This window comes from Brachionichthys hirsutus, chromosome 3, assembly GCF_040956055.1.
Source record: "Brachionichthys hirsutus isolate HB-005 chromosome 3, CSIRO-AGI_Bhir_v1, whole genome shotgun sequence".
Classification (NCBI taxonomy): Eukaryota; Metazoa; Chordata; class Actinopteri; order Lophiiformes; family Brachionichthyidae; genus Brachionichthys; species Brachionichthys hirsutus.
In genome coordinates this window covers 6994223-7018738 of record NC_090899.1, presented here as the reverse complement: position 1 = coordinate 7018738, position 24516 = coordinate 6994223, and the positions used below count along the sequence as shown (strand labels likewise).

Here is a 24516-nt window from a genome sequence, read left to right as displayed (position 1 = left end):
CTATTTTCCATCAGTTAGGTAACAATAAAGCTTAATTACCTTTAGAGACGGTCGCGTAATTGGAATCTATCTCGATCAAATATTTTGGTGAGCAATTTCTCCACTACCAGTCTCGTATTCGTTTATTTACAAGTGATTCGTGAAACCGGTGACGTATATTTGACGTGTCTGCCCATTGGATAAAATCTAGAAGACTCCTGATGCGTCAAGGGGTACGGCTTTAACGCGTTCCCTCATTGGTGCATGGGCATGCCAGTTGACAGGAGTACCCGCCCCTAAAAGTTCGTTTTCAATATTAAAGGCCTTAGATGGAGAGATTAAGCATTGGAAATGATAATTCTCCGGTGTAATTAGAACATTTCAATTATATAAAACAACACATAGATAGCGTGTATATTTATTTTTGTGTTTTGGAGAAAATATTTTATCTCTGACGTCTCCATATTTTGTCCTTTGCCGCTATCCGTAGCATTGGATCCGAGTCACGTTTTGAGCATGCGCATTGCATCAATCCAGTTGTCTCCACGCGTGTCAACTTCACTTTGTTAAACGTTTGTTTTAAAGACTAACGTTGCCCATATAATACATATATCTCAGCACCATGGGAGGACAGGCAAAAGGCAAAAAGAAGAGTAGGCCGAAGAGGAAAGACAGCCGCCCAAACAGGGGTAATTTTCTACAGTTGTTCAATTTTCCTGTTATTTACATACAATATGCAAAGTTCACTCCAAGTAACTTTGACTCTTCGCTTAAGATGCAGGCATTGTCGGATTGTCACCCCAGGAAAGGACGAAAGTGAGGATGCGCGAAAAAGCCAAGAAGAAGACAGCTGAGAAGTACTCAGTGCAACAACTATTAGAAAAGGTGCAGTTTTAGGAGATGGAGCTGATCTGGAACTAATAGTGGAATGACTTTATTTCTAACCATTCTCTACATGTTGGTAATATTCATCTTTTGAACAGACAGAGGAATGCATGGACTCTTTTGATTTTGAGATGGCTGGTCTCTTCTGCCAAAGAGCCCTGGACATAGAATCCAACAATCTCCAAGCACTAGACATGCTGGGACACATCCACTCTGAACTGGGGGACACACAGAAAGCTAAGGGGATATCCTTTCCACGGCGCTCTTTTCATTGAAATTGTGCCCATGCCAGGAATGAAAGTGACACAATTTTCTCTACCATTTTGAATTATTTAATGTGTGTAGCCTCCTTGACAAACCCTCTCTAAGTGTTTGTGCGTGCAGTGGAGCTGAGCCCAGACGAAGGCCACAGTAAGTATATGTACTTGGGACAGATCCACTCAGGCCAGGAGGCTGTGGACTACTACAGCAGAGGAGTACAAGTCCTGCTATCTGCTTTGGACAAACAAGCACAAACCTCAGTGAGTACACTTCCATAGTTTATTATCGGCGCTAAACCTTTACAGACATCTCCCTTTTGCTTTTATCAGCAAGCTCAATCCGGAGCTGCAGCCCCATCCGAGGATGAGGATCCTGGACTTCCCACGGCGAAGGATGTTTGTGTAGCTTACTGCGCCATCGCAGAGCTTTACCTCTCAGACATGTGGTATGGTTGCACACTGGTACACTCTTGATGCTTGTAATACGTGATCAGTAATGAGTTAAGATTTGATTCCTGGTTTCCTCTGGTGTGTAGCATGGAGGACGGTGCAGCGGACAAGTGCAAAGAGTTCATTGAGAGAGCGTTACAGTATCACCATGACAACCCTGAGGCATTACAACTCATGGCCAGTTACCTGTTCAGCACAGAAAGAAACCAGGTCAGTACAGACACACACGCACGCACACACACACACACACACAGGCTGAGTTATCACTACATTAAAGTAGGAATCTGCTGAGTTAATCATTCTGAGAAAATTGAATTGTATATCTCGCAATGAGTTTGGGAAGGTGTTATGTATTTTTACATATTTTTCTTGCCCCAGTAGTAGTAGTACGCTGTACAAATGAAAACACGACTAATATAGCAGTTTCGTACACCAAAAGTAATGAATGTCCTCCTGCCTGGCATTTTTTATTATTTTAAGACACATCCAGACAGCAGTGGATCAGCAATACCCTCTATAAACCGTAGGGGTCAGGCTGCTTCCAGAATTACTTTTTGGGATTAAGCATTTGACTATTTTGAAATAATCTGAGCTCTCACCCTAGTTATATGTATGAAAAGCGAATAAATTGAACTTGAATTAATCCAAAGGTCACCGGTATCCGGCCAACTGATTAAATTCCTTTTTTTTTAGTAAATATAGATGGTATTTTGCACAATCATGCATGTATGAATTTACATATGCATGCATTCGTCTGTCTCCAGGAAGGCAGAGAGTACCTATTGAAGAGCGTCGGATTGTGGCTGCCTGCCCAGAAACGGCTTGCGGCTTCTTCTAGCACAGAAGAAGACAGACAGGTGAGCTGGAGCTGTACCCAATGCACCGTTTCTCCGACTTCAGGAAATCAGTTGTTTTCCCGGCTCTTTGAAATAAAGGGATTGTCACAGTGTGCCTTGTGGTACGCACATACGTAAGGAAGCCAGTAAAGATCAAAATGAAACAAGGTGTAGTTAAGGAATGCTTTTTCTGTGTATCCGCCTGAGGAGAGAGTAGATCGAATGCAAAGCAATATTATGAGTGAGTCAGACAATCACGGGAAATAAAATGAGAAGAAAAGGCTGTAATAGAAATCGCACTCGAAATGATGATTCTGAATAGCGGCGCTTGAGTGCTCCCTGTGTTCGCATGAAATACAAAATATGCAGTGATTGTTATATAAGGGGGGGCTAAGCAGATGATGGGACTCAAATCGGACAGTGGGTTCACTCCATCTGTGGGAGCAGGTTGAGCTGAGCTGAACTGAGCATTTCTACATGATTAACAGACACATAGTCGCGTATGTTTTGTACCTAGACATTGGATCGTGTTGTCATCTGAGGGGGCAGCTCCGTTTGCTGATGTTTGTGCGAGCACTCACTGTGGAGTGGGGGCGGTTTGTCCTTCTCTCATCAGGCCGACGTCCCTCCTTACGAGTCCCGCATCACCACGGCCAAGCTGCTCATCGAGTCCGAGGAACACGAGGTAAAACGTGTGGAGTTTGCCGTGTGTGTGTGTGTGTGTCTAATGCTCTGACAGCCATCCAGCCTGTTGTGTGTGTGTGTGCATGTGTCTTTGTTTCACTTTGTAGTGAATTGAGTTAAGGTGCGGAGGCCATGGCTGCTCTGTATCCCCTCCAGAGTTCAGTGGCAATAATTGAAAAGTGGTATTTACAGAGACGGGCCGGGGTAAAGGAGCACAGAGGTAGAGGGGGGGGGGGGGGGGGGGGGGCAGTCTGATGAATCACTGCCCTATCTGTGATCCAGCACACTTTTAAATCACTCATAAATTCCCAGTATTAATGGCGTTGATTTTACCTCCTTACCATCTTCAGTTCAGCTCCAAAGCCCTAAACCGCCGTTAACGCTGACGCTCACCATCACTTTGATTGCTGCCACACAGTCTGATGGAAAGCTTCTCACTGTCTCTTTAGCTGCATCTGATAAGAACATCCTCATATCCAGTGTCTTGGTCTCTGTCTCTCTCTCTGTCTCGCTCTCTCTCTCTCACACACACTCACACACGTTTGTGCTCACATTTTTCACTCCTCTAAACGCTGCTTAAGGTTTACACAGGTAAGCGTTTATTAGCGTGATGCCAGAATGGGAAGATCTGCGTCGTCTTTCTCCCTGTTGAATGTTTGATTTGGAATAAACTGATCCAGGTATTAATTTTTTTTGTTTAGCTGGGAAATGCACTTCGCTATTTCTGGAAAATATTGATTAGAACGATGGTGGACGACGCCCCGTAAAAACCAGTTTGTCTTTGTCAGCCTGTTGTGTGGTTTGGGTTTGAACTGGAGTAAATGAAGCTTTTGCTAAAATAAAAATGTCATTCTGGGATTACTTTGAGAAAATGGTCTGAGTGTGTATAACATTATCTCACCAGCTATTGGGGAAACATTTCACTGCAGTTCATGGAGGTCATGAATTAAATCACTGAAATATGGCAATGAGTTTTTTTTTGAGTGAAATGGAGAGGTGGTCAGGGCAGAGCATCTCTGTGTCGGTGACTCATTTCACGAGGTGACATATGACCTTTCCCACCTAAATGGCACCTCTGCTCTTTTTACGTGAGGGCTTCGGAGCTTATTTCATCAAAGCACACGTGTCTTGCATCTTAAACAGAGGTTGTCGTCACGTCTGCGATAGAATCTATGAGTGCAAATAATATGAAAGAACGGTTTTTGAGAATCTTTTTAAAGGAGAGCTTTGTGTTTTTAAGAGCAGCAGCTCAATGTGTGAACGTAAGCAACGGCTTAGAATGTGATCAGTTTATGAAACTTCAGTTTGGATGAAAACAATGCAAATCTATTATCTTTTTCTTTTCTTTTTTACATTGCATGCGTCCAGACCTTTGTGTTTGCAGAATTGTCTGATGGTCTGATCTCTTTTAAGTCATGCAGCGAATGCTAGAAAACGTTGTGCATCTGTTTCTGAGTGATGCAGATCTGTAACAATTAGGAAGGACAGGAAATCACTCTTCAGGGTCTTAATTGATTTTGAGGAGAAACACTTGAATGCATTACAAATGTGTCTGTGATTGAGAGGGGGGCTTGAAGGATGCACAAGTGAGACAGCTGTGTGTGTTTAATTGTTTCTTTAGTTCTGAAACGACTCTTGTTAATGAATTAATTCAAGATTCGTGTCATTATTATTGAATGTTTTTGGCATTTATCTTTCAAAACAAATCTAATGGGAATATTATTCGGTTTTAGCTGCTGAAGGAGAGTACCGGTAATCAATTTGGTGGTTTTGCTGTGTACACGCTGATATTTAGAATACTACACTGATCCTGTAATAATTCTCTAATCAGTCAAAGGTTAATCTGAGACAGTTTGATCCTTATCCAATCTCTGGTACCATCTTCCATCCAAGGCTTAGCTTTTTTAATGTAATTGTAAATAGAATCTTTACATTTCGGAATGTTTGGTGGACTAAATATTTTATTATACTTTCAATAATGTTTTCATTTTTTTTAAAGCTCATCAATGAAGCAGTTATTCAAGAAAATAATATTTATAATGAAATAATTATTTCCAACCCTGAATTCTTTTTTTATTTTATTTCCCTTTTAAGCAGGCAGGCTACTTCATGTGTAAATAAACTACAAATGTGCCTCTCAGAACTGCTTAGGACAAATGTGCAGATGCACATTGTCATCATCGGCATCACTGATTCTCTCGCTGCAGAGAGACAGACGGCTTCCCCTGACAGCAATTAAGGTGTGTGTTTGGTGTCGTCGTCACAGCAGCTGATGTTCGCTGCTCGTGTCTGTCACTTGTGTTTGCTTTCATGTTATTTATTCATTTCTGTTCTTAAGCTTAGCTCACGGTGGAGCGCAGCTTGTACTTTTCAATGTCTCTTGCAAGTAGAGTTCGCACTGACAACGCGGGATTTATTTACTCAAGTACAGACAACGCCGTTGGTGTCTTTGTGTGTGTGTGTGTGTGTGTGTTTGTGTGTGCGCGCTTATGTGGGTTTCTGTGTGTTGCAGGCTTGCCCTCACTTGTAAAGCCATTTGTCTTTCTCCTGTCTCTGCTGTGCACTCCGGTAAAATGATTCTGTTAAACAAAATTGCCTGAAGATCACACACACACACACACATACACACACACGCACACGCGCGCACACAAACAATGGCCAGTATAAATGAGTTCCTCCCAAGAGCACCACATTTTTTTCCGACTTTACCAGGTCTTGAAATAAAAGAGGACAGCATGTACGTTGTAACTTTGGTGTGTGTGTGTTTGTGTGTCTTTGTGTTGCACCGTTGTTATTCACGGACCAGTTTATTAAGAGGCTTGTTTTGTTCCCTTCCCTTCAATTTTCTCACGTTGTCCTTCCTAGTGCCCTCCTCTCTTCCCCTTATCTTCAGAGGAATATTAATCTTGTTGTTGTTTGGAGTGTGAAGCGGATCTCTGAATCTTTAATCAGTTGCCCCTGGGTTGGCCAGTGTCGTTAGGAAGGAGTACAGTTGGAGAGGACATAACGGTTTGTAGCACACTTATGCTCGCTCCCAGAAAGCACTTGTTCTATTTTTGTTGCTCCAATACTGCCTGTTTTATCATTTGTTTATTTCCCAAACAGATCTTTGCTATCTGCGGTATCTTACGTGTGTGTGTGTGTGTGCGTGCGCGCAGCTCTGTTTGATTTTTAGACCTTGAGTGAGGACATTGTTAGAAAGCGATCACAATTTGTACTACTAAATGCATGGTTTTAGGATAGATTGTAGATTAAAGTTAGGATTAGCATCAAATATTAGGTTAGGATTACAGTTTAGGGTAAGACTAAGATAAGGGTTAGGTTAAAAACATTGTTAAGGTTTAAGATCTCGCAAATATCGTATTAGAAATGTGTCGCATTAGTGTGATGTAATCAAAGTAGATCGTTCTGACGGCTGGCATGGATCCAATCATCGTCTGCTGGATTAGGTGTTTTTGTTTGTATATTTTAATCGGTCATTAATTAATTAAAGAAAATGGGGTTTTGTACGGATAATTGCTTTAACAATCAGTCAACCGATGCTGTGACTTCTACAGTTTAGCAATGAACTCGACTCTCCTTCAGTCAACCGAGGCAGTTATAGCCACCGGAAGCTTGCAGGCTTAAAGACGAGGAGGCGCTGCAGCTAATGAGACTGCCCTAACAAGGACCAAGTGCTTGTTGTGCTCTCTGTTGTTTATACTTTACACACTGCTGTGTGTGTGTGGGTGCATTCATGCCTTTATTCTTGCCCTTCACCATGGGTGATTGGCTAACAGTCGCGTCCACCCTGAAGTAGACAAAAATCAATATATCATCACCTAAGGCTGCACACACACACACACACAAGGAGGGCAGCGGCGCAAAACAAACACAAAGCCTACTAGAGTCAAGGTCTGTTTTTCTCTAATAGAAACTTCTCAGAGAAACCGACCTCGGCAGGTACACCGCACTGGAAAGGTCAACGCTAAACTCCTTGAAAATGTCAAACATTAAATTCCTGTATTTTGTTTTTAAACTACAAACAAAGTGAGGAGGGGGTGACTTAAGACCAGGATCTCCTCTGTCTGAACTCAAAAAAATATATTGACCGCTGAGGTGGGCACTTAAGCTTTCTTGGGATTTTTGTCGTTTTTAATATGTTTCCATGGTTACAAGTCTGGCTCGTTTAGGTGGTCAGTCTTGTATCTGGAGCAGAATTCAAATAGTGTTCAGCTTTCTCAATGCAACTACCAAGTACTGTCTTTTTCTGTTTAAGACATTTCATCCTCTGTGTTTCTTTTGTTTCCATGGTGACAAGTTAAATTTCAGGTAATTCGCTGAGTCAGATTTGTTGATTTTGAATGGCAGAAACAATTACTGTACTCGCATGTACTGGACTGGTGGCTTGATAGTTTGAGAATTCTTGCATTTTATTTTTTACATTTGAAAAATGTCTTTCTCTCACTCTTAATCAGACGGCCGTTGATGTGCTGGAGAGTCTTCTAGAGGAGGATGATGAAGTCGTCCAGGTAAGCACTGAACTTGAAGTTTCAGCTGTTTTTTTTGGTCCTTTTTAAAAGGTGATTGTATTTTCTTTCATTCCTATTTTCATTTGGAATTTCTCACTTGGTTTTAAAACATGTTCCTTTGGCGTAACACAAATCAGGATTTCAGCAGTAGTGTTACGAGACGTGAAGTTGGACGTGAGCCTGGAGATATTTCGCAAGCTGTGGGGGATTAAGATGCGAGAAGATTCTTTGAGTAATGAGCAACATCTCCATGTCGTGTCTCTGATGTTCCCACGACCCAACACTGGCACGTGTTGCTCAGAAGGATGCGAGTTAATGCATTTGCAGCTCCAAGTTGTCTTAAAGAGAAACTCCTAAATCTGCATATTTCCTACCAGCGGCACACAGCAGCGACTTTATCACTTTTTACCACAGCCAATGAAGACAAAGTAAACCACCTAACAAAAAAAAAAATCAATTAAAGTTATCACGAACTCCAACTGAAATGGCTTTTCAAAGCCACTGTCTAGCTTTTTTTTGTCAAGCTGTCTCGACTTATTGATCATTGTTGAACAAGTGCGTGCGTTTTGGGGTTATGTTAATGCACCAGAATGACTGATGCATTCAAAAGGACGTTTCAGTGCTGAAGCACAGTAGCCGCTGCCGGACCAGATTAACTGGTGGATCCTTCATCACCTCGGTGAGAAGGAGAAAACCTCAGTTTGAGAACTTTGTTGCTTCTGATAAGCTGTTGTTTATGCATGCACACAAACAAGCGCCCACTCACCCACATCTCTGACAACACTCACATCTTCACACACACACACACAGTGTGACTGAGAACTTCAATGCTTATTAGAGTGCCATAAGTGGCAGTGCTTTGTGTGCTCTGGTAGGAGCTGTGTGCTGTCAGCAGGCTCCAAATCCCCACTGGTAGTGGCAGAGAAAGTGAAGGTGTGCCACTGAGTGTCAGATAGGAGAGCACAGAAGCATCTCTCTCTCTCTCCCCCCCCCCCCCCCCCCCAGGCTCAGCCTCCCACACAAACCCCTCGGCTGACAGATTGAGAGCAGTCATCAGGGGGCTGAACTTTTAAACTCACTCCAGAGATGCACAGCTGTAGCACTTGATTTGAGCTGGCCTGTAGCCAATCACTAATGAAAACGGCCGTCTGTTCTAATGATCAGGAAGCCCTTTATCAAACCACTTACAGTGCCCTCGGTTTTGGAACCATTCTTGATTTCTGTGTGTCTGACACTTGACTGTATGAGCAAAGGTTAATTGCAAAATTATATTTTTGATTTAGAAAAAAACAACAACAACCGTTTGCAACTAATTCCTAAAAATCTTCCAAACTGCACTAATAACTGGGTGCAGCTGGACTGGACACACACACACACACACACACACACACACACACACAGGGATGATTATTGCCACCTCTGTTCAACCCAACATCACGTAAATAGAAATTTTTTTCAGGAGCATGAAGTTGGTTAGTAGCACACTATGCCAGAATGAAAAGGGATGAGGAAGGATATTATTTAACTAAATCCGTCTGGGAAAGGTTAGAAAGCTATTGCTTTAGGATGCCACAGATCCACAAGGAGACTTTGAACAATAGGGAGCCTACCCATAAGTGGGCATCCTTATAAGTCCAAGGTAAACATCTGACTACAGCTGCCTCTTTCCTTAATATGTAATCATATAAATATTTGTCTTATTAAATAAAATGATGATTTCAAACGTTTTAAACATTTTGCTTCTGTTTGATGATTCAACACCCTTTAGGAAACACAAAAATGGAAGAAAGCAGCTGGAGCGGGTCCAATACTTTCTCACAGAGCTGTATCTTGCCAGAGTCACATTCTTGATGTCAGAACTGTGACAGACACATTATTAGACTGCTCCTCCTTCTCTCTCCCCCTCTTTGTCTTCCGCTCTTTGTTATTCCCTCTATTAAGTACAGTAGATAAGGCGCTAGCTCTCGCCTCCGTCTCCCTTGCTCTTGCGTATCTCAAAGTTGGAACCTTACTTTATAAAATGTTAAGTCTGCACAAACAACGGAGCTGGTTCCTTGCAAATCTGGTTTCAAAGGTATTCCGTTCATTCATGATGCTTTTGTTCTTCCCCCATCAGCACCGTATGGGAACTGAGATGTGCCTTCACTTTGAAATGACAATAGTCTCAGTGATGTGATTGACAGACGCAGCATTTATTTTATTATGCGTGTTTCTGTCTGGGGTTGTGGAAGGGTAGGGCAGATTTTCTGAAGTTCTTAATTAGCTAACTTCCACCAATGTTCTTTTTTTTTTTTTTGCACAAGCCATATTTCTCACATGCGCAAATGTTTTGCTGCAGACCATTTGTAACAAATGTTACGGCATTGTGTCTCATTTGTGAAGAAGTTACGCATTTAAATGACCCAATTTTGCACTTCTTCTCTTTTAATATGCACATATATAAATGAAGAAGATGTATTTCCAGGGTTCTGCAGTCAATGAAAAAATGTTCAATGATAAAAATGTTATTCTGCCGGTTCTGCAACATTATTACATTTATCCAAGGCTGCTGCTGTTCTGATAAGTATGGCTGCAGGGGGCCCGCCCACTCAGAATGCTGAGTGGCAATCGTGAATTCACTGTGGCATGCCGCCATGTGTTTGTTAGCTAAATGGTTGATTTGGCAGAGGTGCAGGTCCCTTCATCCTCTACCCTCCATGAATCATTGAGCAAAGTTAATATTTGTGTCTTGGTGCTTGAGGAACTGTGGGTGGGTGGTGAGATGAGAGACGTGCCCGTACCTCCAAGTTCACTGAGAGTTGATCAGGACTGTGCTTATGTGTGGAAGAGCATGCATAACATAATGATTTGTGATCATGAAGAGGGAAATGTGTGATTTTGAAGACCAATCCGACTATTTCTGGAGCGGTGGGAAGGTTATAGCGTATAAACCATTGCTGTCAGGTGCAAACCTTAAACTCACAACTATAAACTTTGAACAGGAAAACCTAACTGAGCTCTGCACTTTGTACAAGAGAGAAGGAAGTTTCCCTCTTGGTTTACTATGAGCACTATTTAAAATGCAGCATCTTTGTGCAATATTCACTCTACGTATCATAACACACGATCATTACTGGTTATTTGGATCCACAATAAAAGCTATGATCCACAGCGAATAGCTTTTGGCAAGAGCAACACTTTTATGGCGTAAAGTTAGTTATGTGAATAAATTAACACCTCATGCATAGTACAGTACTAATACAGTTTCAGTAAAGTAATTGCATCTTTTATAATAGAAAGACAAAATGCAAATTGTAACAGATGGTCAAGTCACGCAGGTTTGAATTCATTCATCGTGAAGCTACAGTAAGAACACGCATTTAGATTCATGCGGCATTCCTAAATGAGGACAGTGTGTAGTGTGTCAGGATTAAATCTGGTTGACCGGTGTGTGTGTGTGTGTGTGCACATGTTGGGGGTGTCTACATCTTCTATGTAATCTCATACTGTCAAGAGAAGGATTTTATGCAGACGTGCTCCATGAGGGATACAAATCTCTGTTCCTTGTCACATCTCACTTACTGCAACAAAGAACGTTTCCTTTCTCGGAGGTGCCTCTCAACACCCACCTCTCCTTTTCTGCGCCTCCCAGGTGTGGTATCTCTCCGGCTGGGTGTGCTACCTCCAGCTGGGTAAAGCAAAGGAGCAGCAAGAAAGGGAGGGAAGAGAAGCAACCGAGGAGGAGGAGCAGGAGCAGAAGGCATTGAAGGAGGCGGCTAGATCATACCTGACCAGTGCAAAGAAGGTGACGGGTTGAGATTAGCGTTGTACACAAACCATAATGTCCCTGTTCTGTGATTCATCTCTTCATCTCGACAAATACAATTTACACATTCTTAAGTAGCACACAGCATTTGCATAAAGTAACCGATTCCGTTTTTTAAACCAGCGTTTCTTCAGCACGGCACTTTATATTTGTGCCCCTTTGCAGAAATATAAAGTCAGACAAAGTACTTTTCACTCCACGTTTATCTGCAGCCATAATTTCCCTCAGTTAATGATTTTTCGAGCCACAGAGTTTGAGTTTCATCACAAAGGAGATGATATGTCTCAAATGACAAAATAATGCATCATATTTGGTTTGTAATTAAATCATTAGTTGTAGTGGTGCATCTAATTATGTCTGGTTTTATGTCTACATGACTCGAGGCGTTCATTTCTCACCTTTTAGGTTGATTGATGGGAAACCAAAGACAGGCATTGGCAAAGTCTCTGCAACACATTCAATATTCAATAATAAATGTTGCGTAACAAAATGAACAGAGTGCCTTTAGTACCATCATAGTCTGCCGGTGAACTCATTAGAGACACCTACAAGAAGGCCAACCTCAACGTCCTCTCCATATAATATTCCTTCCATCGCCTCCATCTTCAGAATAATTTCTTCACTGCTGCTGTTCTAGTTTGTAACGTCATGATTCACCTGACATTTTTATTCAGCCCTCTTATGTGTCCATTTTACTGTAATGGAAAACCTTAGTAACTAATTGCTACTGAATCGTACTGATCCAAAAACACATTTGCCAATTAGCCTATGTATCACTGCAATGATGAAATGCATCTGTGTCGTAACCATTTTGAATTTTAATTGAGTCTTTAATAAAGAGGCAGATTTTAAATGTAGGCTGTTGAATAAATTACTTCCTGTAATAATAGCCTCATTAAACCTCCAATCAGAAAAACAATCATTAGATTAATCAATGAAGAAGCTACTCCACTTTCCAGGATATGAATCCTTCAGAAGTGTGCAGCAAATGTGGCTGCAGCCGGTTTCATCCAGTAGACAGAACAGAAGATGCCTAAGAACCATTTCTTGCGAGAGAAGAACAGGCAGTACCAAGAACACGTGCAGATCCTAACTAAGCTCCATTGTTGACACACAAAGGTCTTTTTGCACAATCTCGAAGAGGGTTAAATATACCCCTGTGTCTGTCCCATTCCTCTAACTCACACTCGTACACACACACACACACACACTTTTGACGTGCCTCATTCATTCTGGCATTCTGTCATGGAGCAGTGGCTCTATGCAGCTGTGATTCATGTTAGTCTGAAATCCAATAGGTCTGTAAATCAGACAGCACAGACTGAGAGATGGCAGGCACCGCCTACATAAAAAACAAATATATATATATATTTCTTTACCCTCAACCAAACGGTCTCAGTCCAAGTCATGAGTCTCTACAGAGGAGTTGGGGCAGCAGAGCAGCAGCAGTATATTGATGTGTGTCTATCTGTCCTATAATGTAGTGAAAGGCCTGTTTAACCAGCATACCTGACCAGTGCAAAGAAGGTGACGTCCAGAAGGGACATCCACAACTTGGACAGGAGTGAGGTGGGCTTTGTGGTGAGCAATACAGAAAAGCAATGAAGAAAGGAGGGAAATCAAGTACTTTGTCCATTTTTGCACGGGGAGAAAAAGTGGGAAGGAAGGAGAAGGTGAAAGACTGGTAAGAGAACATGCTGAGGCTTCAGAGCGTGACAAGTAAACAGAAAGCAAAGCATTTTCTTTATAGAGCTAGTGAAGCAACAGGCCCCGAATAATGTGAAGGGTAAATGAAGAGCTTGAAAAGGTGAGGTGTGGATGTGGAGAGAAAATAAAGTCATCATTCTGAACTTAATTCCTCAGGCCAGCAGTTTTCGCTTGTGTGCAAGTTCATTTCACGCACACACACACACACACACTGCACTGCGTGGCTGAGATTGTCCCTTGTTTATATCGCAGACTTTGTTTCCGAGCATCACTGTGAGTGTTAATTATTAACGATGAGTCAGTCTGCTAGTTAAAATGGGCTCCAACATAGAAATGAGGCCTCAAAGCCCAACGGCTTGTTTTGGCACCGGTCCACTTCTCTGCATACTTTATTACCTCGCATAGCGTGTGATGTGAAACGGCGAGAGAAAGCACACCTCGTGTGCGTGCTCATATTTAATTACGCTTGTGCGCAAAAGCATATCTAATTATTTGTGGAGAATATCAGCATTATGCGTTGCTTCGTTGATGGATGCGCATGCACACGCGTTCTGCTTTCAGCTAGCGTGTTAAAGAAATGACTGGGAAGAATGGATGGGTTGAAAGGACATGAAAGAAGCATCCGAGGAGCAGGAATGGTGGAATTAAAGTAGGAGCAGAGAAGGGAACAGATTGGATGTGGGCTGTGTGGTTTTGTGGAAGTAGCCGGAGTGGTGGCGAAGGTAAAATCAATAGTGAAATGGAATTTCAGTCGGACAGATAGGATGCAATTGAGGAAGGCGCTGCGATGTATGTACAGAGACCAGGATTGCATGTGTGTGTGTGTGTGTGTGGGTGTGTATAGGCAGCAAGGGCAACCAGAGGTCAAAAGCTTCACTGTTTGATGTCTCTGAAAGGCTATTTCTTGAGGACAGATTAGAGAGGTAGGGTCAAACCAAGGTGTGCTTCATGCAATCTTAATGCCTTTCCATAACAAGCGTCCACCTGGGTGACGTAAGTGATGCAACTGATTTGATTTAAAAAAAAAAATGCTGAAACAGTTAAATTATTATTAACGTATAAATGCTGAGATTTACCAGGTAAAATAATAACAATTGGAAGAGCAGGCTTTAGGATACTGGGAGAGGCTGAGATGAGGCTAAAGTTTTTGCACTGTTCTGTTAAAATGGCAGGTGTGGGGGTGCGGATGTGAAGCAAGTGGAAGCATAAGATGTTTAGGTACGAAGGGGTATTTATCTTCTTGACAGGAAGGTCACACGGTGAGAATACGCAAGCTTTAAAGAAAGAACGAGAGAGGAAAAGGAAGGAGCAGAAATGAAAATTGTCAAGAGACGGGCCAGGAGAATGATGGCGTTAGGAATTGAAATTAAAGAAATGAAAAGGGAAGTTACACATAGATGCAGAACAGAAAATGAATAATGATGGGATGATTATGCTTTCGCCACATAATCGGCCCATCTTAATTCTGCCGTATGCATTGAACAAAAAGATGCGTACCAAGAAACGAGGAGGAAAGAATATTTCAGGGATATTCTCTCTGAGTGGTGTGTAACATTTCACGTGACCTCTTATCTGTTCAAACCACTAGGAAGGTCAAGTTGCTGATTGTCATGAAACAAGAACAGAATAGGACATTGTGACTAAAATGATTGGCTACGAAGACACTACTGTTGGGTAAACTGTGATGATTACATTGGTGGTTTCTCTAAATATGCTCAATTTTGAGCTTTTAAATCTGTTTAGATTTCAATGTTTTTTTGGTCAAACTACCCCATTTCCAAAGAAGTTAGGATAGTTGGTAAAACATCACTGAAACAGAATATGATAATTTTATTTCTTATGAGCTTCAGTTCAACTAAAAGCTGTGCAAAGTCAATAACTGTTAGGCTGACTCTTATCAACCTTGATGTTTTTTTTTTAAATGTGAGCTTATTCTTAAATTCATGCCACCTGTGCTTCTCTAATCATTGGCAATAGATGATCATTTCGTACATACAGAAGAAGTGGATGGTGTCAAGTTGGGTTCTATCTTTCCCGGCTACACTTGTAAAGTACTTTAAGATAACATTTTGTTATGATTTTGAGCTATAGAAGGAAAAAATGAATTGAATTGTCAAATACTTCAAGGACCAGTGGCTTAAAAAGGCTGGCCATGAAGGACAGCACAGAGGCTCTGATCAGTGCAGCACAAGAAAGGGCTCTGAGCAAAAATCCATAGAAGGAAGAGTCTCGCACAGCAGACACGAGCCAGGATGCAGGCTGTGCAAAGACGTTTCTGAGCTCGTCCAACAAAAAAAGCAGGTTGTGAGCTGTAAGCTTGGACAACAAATGTAGAATGGGCATAACTAAAGTGGCCAGAGGAAGTGCATAGAAACATCTTTACCCAGGATGGATCAGAATTCTCCAACTCTTGGTGGAGAGGTGTCAATGAAAGTGGTTGCAAACAGAGCCAACTTGCTGTGGGACTTTAAGATCCGGACTGCCAAACAGCTACTGGCCAGACATGCTGGTGTTTGACAAGGAGCAGTAGAATGCAGTTGTGCGAGATGTGGCAATCCCAGCTGGCAGTGACATCAGGAAGGAGCATGAGAAGTGCCAGAAGGACCCGGGAATGAATAAACAGCTGGAACAGATGTGGGAGTTGGAAGCCAAAGTGGTTTTGAGGGTGATGAAATGATTACTAACTGGATGACTGGTTCCAGCAGGTCCCAGGTAGAGGAAGGGTTAGGGTTTACCTGGAGGCCATTGAAATACTTTTGTCTGGACTTTAGTTGCTGCCCGACCGTCCTCAGAGCCATGGTGCTAGAAAGAATAACACGTGGACCATGAGAACAGATGTGTCCATGCATCCCCTCGAGTGTGAGTGTATCATATGTTGTGTGTGTGTTTGGTGAGTTATTACAGCTGTGGTCAAGTGTGCTTCGAACTGTGAAACTGAGCTTGAAAGTAGAGCAAAGTGGACCATGAAAAAGTTTCTACAATTGCATACAGTCTTGCACACGCTCTCTCTCTCCCTCGCTCTCTCAGCAGCTCTCTGGGCCGTGAAAGCGAGATGAGAAAACGTAGGCTGTTGCAAATGAGAAATGCGTGTGTGTGCTTTTTTCTGTTTTTTTTCTATGGCGGTGCTGAATTCAGCAGCATTTGGTGCGGAATGTGTAAAGAATAGCTCCTGTTTGTTTAGCTCGCTGAAGGTATCACAATGATTAATCGCATCCTATCCAGCAAACAATATACCATTGATTATTGATATCACTTTGCACAAAAAGTTTCCAAATAGTATTCATTATTGTAGCCCTATTGACTGCACGGATGCAGATGATATGAAAGCCACTCTCTACCTTTTACTCAAGGCTGCATGGTGCAGTGATTCTTTGTCCAAAGCTAAGCCTTTTGGAGAAGCAAACTTTTATTTGCTGTTTTCACCTCCAGGCATTTCCCAGTGACAATTGGCAGCATGGAAGTCTGTTTTTGTGTGTGTTTGGGGCTGAGGGTCAGCTTTCCCTCGGTACCAGACCCTGGATCTGGTGTCACGCTCCAACTCCTTGGACTTAAATGTACACACACTACACATTCTTACTTTCCAAATGAGTTCCTAAGGGACTGTGTGTCTCCTGTCAGGGCCTGCTGTTGCTTAGAGACTGGCCCTGTGACAAAGCACTCGTGCACCGGTGGATTCTTCTTCACTCTCCTGGCCTTTTAGTGAGAATGGTGACATTCGGGATGTCATTGTCCTTGAGTGTGTCTGTCACAGGAGGGAGAGGGGGGGGGGGGGGGGGGGGGTTAAGAATGGGTAAGTGTCCCTCTACACTTGGCATGTTTCGTTTTTGCATCGCATGAAAATTTCTACAATTGTATACAATATCCGGTACCGTACTGAAGTGGCAGCCAGGCGTGAGTTTTTATTTATTTATTTTTTTAATGTTGTGGCAGCGTTTCCATTTCTATGGCTACAAGTTGGACTTCACTCATTGTGTGAGTGGGATAACTGACTCTCTCATATTCACCTGCAGAGTGGCAGCGTTTCGCTTGTTGTTCTCAGAGGCGGTGCGAGTAGTTTTATCACGCAGCTCCACCGTGAGTTCAGTAATTACACACAGGCAGAGCATTTCACAGAGATAAACCTTCTGCTCTGTTTGAGAAATATTATTTTGTAATCTTGCTTTCTCACGGCATATTTCACATAGGTAACTTTGTGTGTATACGTGCACATATATGCCATGTGACCATATGTGCTCTTACATTACTGTGTGTGTGTGTGTGTGTGTGTGGACGCATGCAAGTTGTAACAACGAAAGGAAGATAAATTGTCTTTTGTTTTCCTGCGCGGCTGAACGGTGTATCAAATTTGCTGATTTGCCAAACGAAGGACAAAAACCGTGTACCAGCGTTTTGTGAGCCGTGAACGCCGTTCTGACAGAACGCTGCTGCTGCGGGATATTTTAGGAGGCCTAACCGAGACTTGGAGCGTTCAAACCTGGGGGGTGATGCATTCTTTCTTCAGCAACACTGTAACCGACGTGACAAAGAGGTTTTTCACTCACTAATTTAAGGTCTCCTATTGCCTCCGCCGTATAATTTTGCACTTCATCTTCATCGTTGACCTTTCTGCTGCATAATCTACTTTCTATTAAATTGTACTCATTAATTTTGTATTTATTTTCTTTATCCATCCTTTTCCCCCCAGCTTTACTTTAAACTGCGATGCGATGACCAGCCAGTCTTGGAGCATGTCCAGCAGCTGCTTGGTGAACTGGGAGAAGAGATTGAGGGAGGCGAGGAAGAGCCAGTCTTGGATGATGATTATGAACCCTGTAGTGATGAGGAGGAGGAGGAGGAGGAGGATGCAGATGCACCTATGGAGCACTGACCATAGTTTTATCAGAGTTCCTCTGAGATTTAATTTTTCACCATTACGTTTGAATCTAGCTGAAATCTTTTGAATGCTTATTCTTTTACATCTGTTAATTAAAGATAAATATAATAGTCACAATCTTATTTAGCCAGTTTTAATGCTTTTGGTGACACACTTGAATACTGTTTCCTGACATGGGAGAAATAAACTAGTTTTAAAGCTTTGCCTCTCACCAGCACGCACATTTAAATGTTTTATGCACACCCGTGGACTGGTTTCTGTAAACAAACATGAGTCACACATAAAAAGACATGACCTGCTCATTCATTTCCTCAGCTCTATAATACTTGCATAGCAGTGTTTCCTTATTCAGAAAAATGTATTATCCCTGTGAGGGGCAATTTGTTGTGCAGCCAGCAGAGAACACAAAGCAATGCATACAACATACTATCATAATAAAAACAAGTGCACAACGTTGCATGAGGTTTTTTTTTGTTTTTTTTGCACTTTCAGATTCAACAAGATGAGACCTAGGAGAGAGAATTTGACATGAACTGCACCAGGCTGTTCAGAAATCTTCCCTCTGACATCTTTACCAGTTTCCACAGTGCAGCCATTAAAATTGCTCAGACAGGGTTATGCAGAAAATTGCATGGGTTGGGCCAGTGAATACGGATGGCACAGAATTGACTGATAATTTTCACTTATATTAGATTTTTTTTACTCTTGTGTGAAGTAGGGAGAAAAGGTGGATTTTTCTCTTTTTCTCAAACGCTTTATTTTAGCAAAGTGACATTTTTCAACTGAACCTTTTAGTAGAAAATACTGTTGTATGTGACGTGCATGTTGTAGCACACATCCAGTATTCCTCAGTGTACTGTGCCTGTTCAAAAACACAACTCGCCACATTCCCTCACTGCCGTGCAGCCCCTTTAAAGGATCCCATTATCGGTAAATGGGAATGCTATCTGAGATTGTGCACCTGATAGCAAGCCAGCATCAAGCTGAGAAACCTGTTTGAAGGGGTTCAGATGCCTTGAGGTGATTGTGTGTTTTTGTGTTTAAAGGTTGTAAAATAAAGCTCAGGAGAACGGTTTCCAGTATAATACTGTGTGTGTGTGTGTGTGTGTGTGTGTATGCGGCAGGTATTGATAGCTAAATGTGATGTGATGTGTTGTTAATGGGCTGAGTTTGACTCAGAAACATTCATATTTGTGAGGTTAATTCATGATAATCCAGGAGTACAGGCCTCAAGGACTGGCTACCTGAAGCGATGCTGTCATCTCGCATTTGGCTTCATAATTAAAGTGTGTCCATGTTATTCATCTGTACTGCTGTGTTATGAATGACTCCGGGCCTGAGTTAACAATGGTGGTCAGCTCCCTCAGTCTATTTTGAGCTAACCTAGTGTGAATGGGTCATGGCGGACTCAAAGCCTCAGGTGATCGCAAGATCCTCGGCTATTCTCTCACCTGTTCGTCAGCCTCAGCACTGCAGGCGTGTTCTCACTTGCTGCGAGAGGGGAGTGCAGTTTCTATTTGAGGACACGCATTCAATCACAGAGAAAGGACACTCAGTTTATTCCCATACTGCAGAAAGTTCCATTCTGAAAGGTCAAAGTGACTCTAAGGCCAAATCACAGAAAAATATCAGACTTGTATAAATATACTACCAGAGCAGGGATTGTGTTTGCATTTCAAATATCCTCAAATTAAGAAATATATACATTAACTATATATAGTGTGCACACAGCTAATGCCTGAGTTTCAATATGTATTTTGTTTTTACCTGTATGCTATGCTTTATTTGGAAACACAAAAGTCGTGTTTTGTCACCAGGGAAAACAACCTCTAATAATCACCATAGGTGTGTGTGTGTGCACGTGAGTGGTGCTGTGTATTTCAATAAGCAACAATGGGATGAGTGAAGGGGAGAATAATCCTTGATCAACAGTTATAAAATGCATGCGTCGCAATCAAATCATGATTGTGCCTAATTATATGAAAAAAATATATACACTGACACACACACATGTATTCATATATATTTATATGTAGTTTATACACAAATATATGTAGTTTAACATACAAAATGCTAATTGTCCACGTATCAGATTGCTGAATGCCACAGGATGTGTGTGTGTGTGTGTGTATGTGTACCGGTGACTTAATTAGCGTTAAGCGGGTGCTCTTCTGAAGGGATTAAGGGGAAATTATCAGAATCTGGAGATTTAAAACTGAAATCAGTTAAACGGAAACAGGAGGAAGCGTTTGAGAAGCAGGTCTGCTGTTGACACACACACATACACACAAGTCTCAAAGTCAAAGTCAAGCACTCCCATTTGATTCAAGAATTTCTTTCAAGGCCACGGTTGGGATGTTTTTGAATCATGGACACTGTTTGGGTGTTGGAGAGCATTTGTGGATCTTCTGTGATATTACATGACAAATTTATTCTACTAACTCACTTGCCTAATACTTATTCCAACTCATTCCAACTGCGAATTAACACGTTACTGATAATGATTTAACCCGGGGGGGGAGGGTTCTGGCGACCAACGCGAGTAGCCATGATTAATCTGACCTTCACCCTGTGCAGTGGAGCCGTTTCCTGGGTGATGGACACAGTGTGTTTGACATATATGGAAAAGATCTGTAGCTGACGGGTGGACTCAAAGGGTTAAAACTGCAAAGTGTTGTGGCTCTTCATATGATCAGCAGTGTGGTTAGCTTTCGACTGCTCTTTGGAATAAATGAGTTTTTCCCTGGATCAATAAGGTCAACATTCATTATATTCATCACTCAGTTGTTTTAAGTAAAATATTTGTTGAAGGTAAAGTTTTGCTGAGAGCTGTTTTTTTTCTTTATTGCATTCTGCAGAAACTCATTAAATCTTATAATTAACCCTCAGAAAAAAGCCGTCTCATCATTGATCCGTGTTTTTTTGGTCAATAAGGGTATTTTAACAACCTACCTCTCCTATTGTCTGAGGATTGAATGTGCTCAATGTGCACAGTCGTGTGCGTGTGTGTGTGTGTGTGTTATTTTTGTTTTTTTGTGCATTCATGGTAATCTTTGCTGGGAACATCTGTCTCCCCAAGATAACATAAGTGGGAATTAGCCATGCTGTCTTACAACAGAGCATCACATCTCACTGCTGCAGCCTCCCAAATTATACACTATTACACCTATGTGTGTGTGTGTGTGTGTGTGTGTGTGTGTGTGTGCAAAGGAGTATAAGCAATGTGCTACATGTCGTGTCCTTGGGCAACTATGCCAAGTTTAAGAGTCTCACCCCCTCTAAGCCTTAAATCCATCGTGGAGCAGAATTCACACGGCTATTTCTACAAGTTCGACACAAACAGCCCCCTCCTGAACAAGGGAGCAAAGCATGCAATAAGTGATTAGGTTAAAATATAAAATAGGATGCCATTTCTTAGGATACAACTGCTTTTCCACTTCAGAATTATGCACAGTAAAGTATGTGCCGCTTAGCTTTCCGGATACAGCACATGCACTTACAGCAGTGTCTCCTGAAACAAAAATGATGACAGATTACTCACGGCTGCTCCTTAATTGGAATTGGAAAACGGGAGCATCAAAATCTCACAATGCAATATGTTCAAATGATGACTGAGAGGACCGTTAATGAAAATTACCTCTGTGCAGTTTTTGTTGTGTTATAATCTCAAGCAGCTCCATCCTTTTAAACTTTATTTTGGTGTGAATTTCTAATATGTAGAATTCTTCCCTAAAATATTACCCTTGCTGTTAGTATAACTATTATTCCTAAGAGACAGAAAAAAAGAGAGGGATGTAAAATAGAGTGGAGCAACCTGGTACTGTATGTCAGACTCTACCAAGACTCAAAAACTTTTAATGAATGTCACACTAACAAGTATGGGGGGGGGGGATCTGTTTTGTAATACTGCAAAGCACATTGTGCTGTGAAAGCCTGTGCTGTTCAACAGTATTCAAACATGTGAACGCTGTATACTCTGAATAAGGGACCTTTAAGAGGCCGGAGTGTTTTTGCTTTTGCAAAGTCCAAGAGGAGCCGGCGGGGCTGGATGCATGGAAACATCAATTGCATCAATTGAGTAATTTAATATTGGTTTTATTTTTATTTGTATTGTTAAATGCCGATGATTTATGTACTAAGGACTTTCAACGGAAACAAGACCGCAAGGGCTTTTTTGAAATGCTCCTCTTAGACAGGATGTTTGACTGTATTTGTACTGTAATACATGCTACGGTGTGACTGTACTTGTACCCTAACATTCTATCTAATAAATATATTCATCATCATCATTATCAAACTGACCTGGCTGAATCAAAAAAGGAGAATATGTGACGAGACCACACAAAGAAAAGAAAGGTAGAGAGCAAGACAGGGGACGCTTCTCATTTACACAGCATAATAATTTGAATCAATCACCTCAGTAGCCATGAGGGGCTCAGTGCAAATCTATACCAGCAATCTAACAATCAAATGTGATGCCAATAAAGGTGATCCTGGCCCAGCAGTGAGCTTTCTGTGACTGCTGGTTATTTGACTGAGTGCCAGGTTTAGTTTTCACACCTCATTAATTCACAGGAGCAATTTAGTGAGGAAACCGCTTTTCTCCATCATAAATCAAGTCCCACATGTCCCAGTGTGCACACACACACACACACACACACACACACACACACACACACACACACACACACAACAGCAGCACATATTCGCACGAGGGGGAGAACCTCAGGGTTTAAGTAATGATTTAATCAGTCACTGACAGAAAGTACATTGGTATTGTGATTACTAATTTCCACATGACCCTTATGTGGATAATTGCGTGCGTGCGACTTTTGACAATTTGGCCACATATTCAAGTCCCAAACATTCCTAGTAGTGGGATGATCGGCGTTTAAAGTAATATCCTTTATGGTTTTACTATGTTGTGTTATTGATGGTTTGCTTTTTGTGTGTATATAGGGATTCTTTTTTGTCCCCTATATGCTAATAAAAACCTGTAAATGGATTATGTTTATAGAGTGCGTCTGAACATTGACACTGACCAGGCAGAGTGCTTTACAAGTAAAGTTATCTATCTGGAGAAAAGATAATGTTGTATCATCCCTCTGATTACCGGTACTGGAGGACTGGGAAGTCCCAGTGTGTCTGAGTGTATCTCTAAATTACGCTGTCGGATGAGCGCAGAGCAGCGGTGTGTGTCTGCATGTGTCAGGACGAGGGAGAGGTAGCGATAGGGAAGTTTGATGCTGTAACAGCTGCTAATTATTGCTGCTCTATATTTCACACAGTCTGTTTGATCTCTCGTCCTGTAGAGAGAGATAGGGAGTCTCTGTCTCTGTTCCCACTAACTCTTTTCCATGCACACAAGCTCAGGGGTCAGGAGGGGGGAGGAGAGAGAGGAATTGTGCCCGAATTATTGAATCTCTGCAGGAGTTGAATTATACTTCAGGCCAACACCTCAGTACTGGTATAGGGTACATTTTGTGTCTTTATTTATGACACCCATTCCTGTAGCACTTCCCTGAGTGATGGACTGTGATCACTGATATCACGAAGGGCAAATCAATCCAATCTCTCAAAGCATTCTGGGTATTCCAAGTCCATAGACCATCTGGATGCTGGATCTGCTCTCTCCTGTGTTCTTCTCCCTGAATGCCGGCTGCTGCGGCGATGAATTGAACACAGAGCAACTTTAATACATCTGCTCCTTCATCCAACCCCCAGGCATGGATGCATATCAAACCTCACTAACCTCTGTAACCTTTGGTGAGACAAGCAGATGATGCAAAAGGGGTTCATTTCCCTTCACATGTGTGATATTAAAGCACAATGTGGCTGAACTGAGTTGATCTTTTTTGCCATCGGACAACCCTGGGAGAAGGAAGCAAAGGTCAGGCTGTATAATATAATAAAATAAAACACTGAGAATGAACAAAAAAAATCTTGCATTTCTGGTGAGGGTTTAAATAAATCTTATTTTATTGTTTTTCATGATTCCAATATTATCTGCCACTGCGAGAGTATGTACACTACAGAGATAAAACAGGTCTTGTGTAAGACATGGAAATTAGTTGTTGGCCCCCTCTGTGTGTGTGTCAGTCACTCATAAACACACAAATACAGAAGTTGCCGCCCATGACATGTGGCCCTCTGAACTGCATGAGCTGCACTCAAACTCAAATATCCTGCATGGAATGGGGATTAAAGGAGAATATTATCACCCTCTCTTGACCCTCTGTCCCTGGGACCAAGGGCGCTTCAAAAGGCAGCTTGTCTGTCTGTAGTTCAGAAGGAAAGAGAGAGGATGACACAAACTCTTCTTATTTCTGAACAGCAGGTGCACATTTACCTTTATTCTGGGCCTGAATGAAAGGTAGGGCAAAAACAAAGGATCAAAGTCTCCTCATACAACACAGCAGAGGCTAGATGGGGACACAAACTGGGATGAAAACAGTCGATATCTGGGCTGTTTGTGTGAAAATGAAGGCATATGCAAGTGAGAATTTGAGCCGGTGCAGGTTCCACT

The 24516-nt window shown here is 41.9% G+C and overlaps 1 protein-coding gene across 1 annotated transcript; it reads left to right on the top strand.

Annotated features, from left to right (window-relative positions):
- Positions 1-601: 601 nt before the first annotated feature.
- si:dkey-12j5.1 (uncharacterized) lies at positions 602-19045 on the top strand. Its single transcript, XM_068760349.1, has 11 exons — positions 602-668; positions 755-864; positions 963-1107; positions 1231-1385; positions 1455-1570; positions 1661-1784; positions 2339-2431; positions 3027-3095; positions 7552-7605; positions 11237-11389; positions 17802-19045. Exons 1-11 carry the CDS (start codon positions 602-604, stop codon positions 17982-17984), a joined length of 1269 nt encoding a protein of 422 aa, XP_068616450.1. The 3' UTR covers positions 17985-19045.
- The last annotated feature ends 5471 nt before the right edge of the window (positions 19046-24516 follow it).

Excerpts from the sequence above, each read along its gene's own strand:
- si:dkey-12j5.1 (XM_068760349.1), top strand. The coding sequence starts at position 602 with ATGGGAGGACAGGCAAAAGGCAAAAAGAAGAGTAGGCCGAAGAGGAAA. Across the intron at positions 865-962 it reads TGCAACAACTATTAGAAAAG|ACAGAGGAATGCATGGACTC; the intron begins GTGCAGTTTTAG and ends TCTTTTGAACAG. Across the intron at positions 11,390-17,801 it reads ACCTGACCAGTGCAAAGAAG|CTTTACTTTAAACTGCGATG; the intron begins GTGACGGGTTGA and ends TTTTCCCCCCAG.